Genomic DNA, 6,378 nt, shown 5'->3' with positions numbered 1-6,378 from the left:
CCTATTGAGAAGTATGTGTACGAGGGTAAAAAAAAAATGTTATTTTAGTTTTTTGTAGTTTATTTTCGAGATGCAATCTGCAATTTCTAGGTTACTGTTAATAAAACCAAGCGTTTAAATATCCGTTTTTAAACTTGTCGGTGTCATATGAGAGTATTGTGGAGTGTTTGTTGCTACTAATCTGCCTGGTTTGTGCTTGTGATAACAGTTATCTATTTACTTCTCTTTTAAAGAAATGTTTATTGGCTCTTGGTGAAAGCATCTTCTGTGACCACACAAGAGTGCACAACGAATTTCCCAGCTAGGACAATAAAATATATTGTATCGTATATTATCGCTTTATTATCGCTAGACGAGGTGTCTGAATGTACGCATTTTTGAAGGTCTGAGGCAAAATGTTTTAAGCCACAGCGGTGCAGAATCCTTCCAAATATTCATTTATTCAGTTTCGTAAGTTAATCATGTTTACAGTGGGTCAACCACCAACTGGTGGTAAATATTTACTCTAAATCCATCGATAAGTAATGAGTTATCCTGCTTCAAACACAAAAACACAGAAACAAACTAAACCAACCACAACCGCCATAGCAAAGCTAATAAGAAATAATTTGGCAAATGTTGTGATTTAATGTCATTTTACCTTCAGTTATTCAGCTGATTGTCATCCTTTATGTTAATTATCACTTTAAACTCATTCAGCATCATAAGCACATAAGGAATAGTCTGTTAATTCCTTTTATTCCTGAGTTTGGGAAACAAACTCCCAGTTGTTCACACAATGAAAAGTGTGGCTTCTCCATCGCTGCCACACAGCTTACATTAGAGAGGCTGACATTACCTGAGTACAACATGAACCTTGTGCTGGTATCAGCCAACAGGCTAAGTCACATTTCTAGTGAAAACTGTTAACACGAGAATGACCTTTTTGAGATATTCAAGTTTTGCTTAAATCAAAACTGCTTTGACTGTAAGAAACTTTTGTTTTGTTATCGTTAGCCATATTGTTTATGCTATGTAAAGGTAAATGTCTTGCGGAACAGTTTCACATCTACAAAGCAAAACTCATGACAAAAAAAAAAAAATTTAAAAAATGGGGCTTTGCACATGTTTTGAATGTAGAAATAAAAGTAAAAATTAACTGAATTGTGTGAATGCTAGAAATGTGTAGAGGGGCCTTATCAACACTGACATCCCTCACCGATGCATGCTGTCCGCTGAGATATTTGGACATATATGCGGGGATTTTACCTGCATGGGTAGCGGCTGGATGCCAGCGTTATCGTCATCCTCCGAGTCGCTGCTCACTTCTGGCCTGGTGCTGCTTTCTGACACTGGCAGCAGCGGCAGCAGCGTCTGCAGGGCCCGGAGGTACAACAGGAGACCCTCCTCTGATAGTGAGCCTGCCAACGCGCATCATTCATCATTACCGCGCACATTAACCCATCTCCCACTCTATAAATCAGTCTCATTACCACACAGAGGAATGTACAGGAGAAACAAGTACAGCACAAGCATGAGCCTGTGTGTTCAGCTCTAAACTCCCACTGACCTAGGCGGTTCTCCCCTGCAGAGAGGACAAAATAAAACAGCCATGGTGCTTGGCTCTGTGCTGCTGAAGAGGAGTCGATCGTGGCCTTAAGGGAGCTCAGGAAAGCCTCGAAAGGGAATGAGTGACGGAAGTCTGATAGTGCCGGGATAAAGAAGTGAAAGATCTGCTCAGTAAACGGAGCAGAGATGAACTCCTCGGTAAAAGCCGCAAATACAAACTGCCTGTAACATGATAGACAAAGCAGATATTAGTACACTGTGTGAAATCCTAACAAAATAAAAATAATATCAAAATACTGTTTGCTCATCGATAAATTCACTAAAGTATGGGTTGATTTAACATCTCCCTGCTCTTTCTACTGTGTGACTTCTCCAATATTGTCTCTCCAAACAGTGCTGCTTTGTGTAGCCTGGTCACACACATCTGGCGAGCCAAGTCAGATAATTAGCTGTTAGAGCCAGTATGTACACAAGTTCCTCTCACTCCCGTCTTGCTTTTCTTCAAAGAAGAAAAGAAGTCCTCTCGTCGTTTGTTATTAAGAATGTCTCAAACCAAGAGACAAACAGGCTGGTATTCTGCACTCCAGCGAGCAAGCAAGTCTGGGAAACTTTTATGGCTTGTTGTAAATTGGTCTGTGAAGCAATTACTGCTTCACTATTGACAAGAGGGACAAAAACTGGTGTAGTTTGTCTGATTGGCTTAATGGATGATTTTAAAAGAATTCAACAGAGACAAACACCTTCTGTTCCTGCTATTATGCCGCTATCGTCTCCACTGTTTACTGTATGTGCCGGGCGTTCTGCAGAATTGTGTAACTTTTGAGACAATTCCTTCAGTAAATAGTTAAACAATACAGGGCAAACTAAGTTTTTTGAATGCCACTGCTTATTGTTTTAGCTTACTTTCCCAAAAAGTGAAAATAGCAGCGCTGTCTTCTTTTTTTTGGAGATGCATGCACTAATTTCTCTAAAACTGTCCTTCAGACAATCATCATTGTACGACAAATACTAGCAGGTAATCTTTTAGGGGCGTCTTTCTTGTCGCATCCTGTGCAAATGTTCCTGTTCTCCTGCTTTGCTCACTGTACCTTGCGCCTGTTGTGCAGGAGGAGTAGGTAAAGTGCAGAGGTTTGAGGATGTGCTCCAACAGTGTGCTTGCCAGGGGGATAGTGGGAGCGTCGCTGTACTCCAGACTGGAAGGGAGCCTGTGATTCACAAGAATATACAGCGACCTGTAGTATCCTGATGAGAGGACAGAGAGAAGAATTAACACTCAAAATAATTATCTGAGAAAACGCTAATGTAATTACGGATTTAATATAAACATATTAAAAAAAGAAATCTTCCTGTTTGCAGTAACTGAAATGTTGCAAAAATGAGTCCCTTAAACCTAACATTCAGGCTAAAAAGTAGGATTTTTTTCAGATGTAATGCTAAAAAATGTTTCGTGCAGACAACAATGACTAACTTTAAACCGTGCTTTTGAAATGACTCATGCTTCTGGGAAATCGTCAGTACTTGAAATACACTTGACTTGAATGTAATCCTGTACCAGTCACAACATGAACTGCCCTGTACTGATAAAAACACTGACAAAATTATATTGACACACATTCAAGATCTCTGCACACCCCTTATTGTTTAATAATTTGGTCTCAACAGGTTTATTTGCACCTATGCTGCAGGAATGTGTGTGTCACTGACATTTCTTTTCTTTCTATAAAAAGAAGAAAAAAAAAAATCCTGACCGCAGACTCACAACAGAGATAAAAGTTAAGCCAGTGAGCTTACCTTTCTGTACCATGTAGTGCAAAATCTGCTCGAGTAATGAAGCTACATTATTAGCATCTGGAATAACGGGAAGATAGGTTCTCTCTGTAGAAAAGATTTCTAGCATTCGCATGGGAACTGCAACATTTAAACTGTCATCCGTGCAGCTCTGCAAGAGTCTAAAAGACAGGAGAGAGCGACAAGAGTGATAATGGCAACTTCTGTTACAGATATCCCATCAGCTTTTGCGTTTATGCATCTGTAAGAAAATTATTTATTTCCAATACCTGCAGCAGAAGCCTAAGATCCTCTTGATCTGAAACACGCATGTCTTCTTCTGTGGGCCAACCAACAGCTTCACAAACTGGCCGTTGTGCTTCACCAGGTTCTGGCACAGCCATATCTTTATCAACACACAAGTAGACACAGTTTTGGTCTTTGGCAAACACAACTTTTTTATATATTAGCATCCATTAAATCTATTGATACAACCAAAGGGCCTAAGGCTCGGGGTTTTTTTTGTCTTCTCACCAATCTATGGGCATCCACACTCTGTCTGTAGAAAAATATTAATTGTCTTGATAAGAGGCAGAGACCAACGCCATCCAGGGCGTGTTGAGCTCCTCCCGACTGCGTCTGGCTGACACGCTCGTCAAACTTTGCCCGCTGTATGGCATACTGGAGAAAGAAAGTCACAGGTCACACACTGTAAACACTCTGTTTGAGCAGACTTGGTACAAAAACAGAAATGCTGCTACCACAAATCAATACGGTTCCCAAAACAAGAAAGAAAATGTAATCACCACATTTGCATTTTCAGAGAAACAACAAGATGCAGCATCAACTCCTTTTAAGTAAGGTAACACAATATCATTGCTGTAACTGTCTGTGGACCAACCAACTTTCTGATGAGATGCAGAAGTTCACAATTTTGCCTAAAGCCACATGTTTATTTCTGATCTTTGAAGCCAAAAACACTCATCACAAGGACAAAGTTAAGGTTGCGAAAAAAAACTTGCTACTTCCCACACCATCAAATAGGCGGTGTCATTCATTAGCCAGCTGCAAGTTAGAGGGTTTCATATGTCATCGCATGCAATGTCACTAGAATTATGTAATGTATGAAATGTGCTTGCAGACATACCTGTTTTTTCAAGTCTTGGTAACCGCGTACATAGGACTGAATGATAATGGCGTTCTTCAGTCGTCTTCTTTCATCCTGAGCAAATTAAAGCAAAATTTACAAATGCTTGATTGCACTACTTGCTGCCAATGGTAGCACAACCAGTTATTAAGTTTAGGGGGCAATTGCTTTTTGACATACTATATTTCTTCCCTTAATAAATGAAATAACTACTTTAAAAAAAACTGCATTCTGTATTTTCTTGGGCCTTTGTTTAATATTAATCTGAAGCATGTAAGTGTGATATACAGAAAAAGAAATCAAGGAGAAAAAAAGCTTTGCAGCACTACACTAGTTTCAACGTCATGCTGACTGTCACAAAGAAATGTGACGTTTATATTTATGAACGCAAACAAATATACTCCTTTTTCATTAATATTTCATGTTTCTTTGCAAGACCAAGCTGGGTGAAACAATGAAAGAACTGACTTTTCAAAATTGCAAATAGTATGAGCTGCAAAACTTTAAAGGGCACAAACAAAAGACTTCAGAAGAGACATTACTTCTCTTTTCCGTCTCTCTTCTTGAGTGCGGTGCAACAGTGATGCCTTCTCCTCCTGAAAAGCAACAAAGATAATTATAAAAATGCAACACAACAACACGTTTTAACCACATCTGCTAAGCATAGAGCTATGTGTGGTTTGTTAATGGCAGCAGATGTATTCCCAGTTTTGAGATGCCACTTACCTTTTTACTCGCTCCTCCAAGGGACACCTTGGGTCTTGTCTTGAAATCTCCCTCAAAGCTGAACATCGTTAGATTTTTTCCATGGACTGACTGACTCGAAGGCTTACTCTAATTTCTGAAAGAGAAAATGAAACAGACCAGTCGTGATGACTTGACTGCCAACTTATAAACAATTAACTTCGGCTAACAGTTTCTCCGACCACGACACTATAAAGCTACGTTTGCAGGCCATATTTTTAGTAGCAAAATTAAACGATTATGAACAGTCAAAGCGGACAACAGTTGAACAACATCACAGGAGGTCAAGTTCAGCCAGACCTTCAGTTTGAATGCAACAATAGTTAGCTAACCGGTTAACTTAGCCGGTTAGCTAATGACTCAGCAGCTGCTAGGGGCTTTAACAAGCCTGCTTCCTCTAAACGACCCCAACAATGAGACACCATATTAAAGCTCATTTATTCGTGACATGTCGCAGCAAGGACAACGTATGTGCAAGCAGCATGATTTTGCTGACGTTAGCAATGCAGCTAACTAGCTGGGCAGCTAAACGCTGAGCCAGGCTAACTTTCCGGGGGGGGTGTCTTCCTACCCTACCCGCATGTCCTTTTGACATCATTTCTTTTGAAGGACACACATCTGAGAAAAATAAGCAGCAATGTATGAATCGTTTACCTTCGACTTTTGAGCTAAGAAGTGAGACAGACACTACAACACTGAGAAGGATGTTTACGTTTCTCCAAACGTCAAGTCTTCTTTTCCTGCTCTCTCTAGAAATCAACACAACACCGGAGAGCAGCCTGCATCCGCTTCCTGCAAAGCGAGGCAGCTGATTGGACAGAATGTCTGTCAATACCGTCTCTAAGACCCGCCCTTCTACTAGAGCCATTGAGAAGGTTCTCGGGCTAGAGCATGAGTGTGTGTTTGGGTTGAATTTGTCATTTTGCGAGGACCTTCGTGTATTTTTTAGGGAAAAAACACGAAAAAAAAAACACCATTAACTTTTAACCTGATGAGTCTGGGATAGATGTTTAGATTATGGTTAGTGTCCTCTAAAGTAAGGGAAACATGAACCAAGGTCATTAAAGTTAACTAAAGCTAACCATTTTAGGTAATTAAAATAAACAAAAAAACTTAGACTAAGGTAAGGGCCAAAACAAATGCAGATTATTAGAAAAAAAATATGATTGGAC

The 6,378-nt window shown here is 39.9% G+C and overlaps 1 protein-coding gene across 1 annotated transcript in view; it reads right to left on the bottom strand.

Moving 5' to 3' along the window:
- ube3c (ubiquitin protein ligase E3C) overlaps positions 1–6,008 on the bottom strand; it is a 29,098-nt gene extending 23,090 nt beyond the window's left edge. The window contains exons 1-10 of the mRNA XM_005722813.1: positions 5,861–6,008; positions 5,189–5,303; positions 5,005–5,058; positions 4,463–4,537; positions 3,850–3,996; positions 3,606–3,721; positions 3,340–3,497; positions 2,637–2,790; positions 1,550–1,770; positions 1,249–1,400 (exon numbers count right to left, since the gene is read on the bottom strand). Coding sequence (XP_005722870.1) covers positions 1,249–1,400; positions 1,550–1,770; positions 2,637–2,790; positions 3,340–3,497; positions 3,606–3,721; positions 3,850–3,996; positions 4,463–4,537; positions 5,005–5,058; positions 5,189–5,254 — 1,143 coding nt within the window. The 5' untranslated portion in view covers positions 5,255–5,303; positions 5,861–6,008. The remainder of the gene's footprint in view (positions 1–1,248; positions 1,401–1,549; positions 1,771–2,636; positions 2,791–3,339; positions 3,498–3,605; positions 3,722–3,849; positions 3,997–4,462; positions 4,538–5,004; positions 5,059–5,188; positions 5,304–5,860) is intronic.
- Positions 6,009–6,378: the final 370 nt, after the last annotated feature.

This window comes from Pundamilia nyererei, unplaced genomic scaffold (assembly GCF_000239375.1).
Source record: "Pundamilia nyererei isolate P.nyererei 1_Seehausen unplaced genomic scaffold, PunNye1.0 scaffold00007, whole genome shotgun sequence".
Classification (NCBI taxonomy): Eukaryota; Metazoa; Chordata; class Actinopteri; order Cichliformes; family Cichlidae; genus Pundamilia; species Pundamilia nyererei.
Note: the sequence above shows the minus strand (reverse complement) of the source record. Positions and strands in the feature narration are given on the sequence as shown.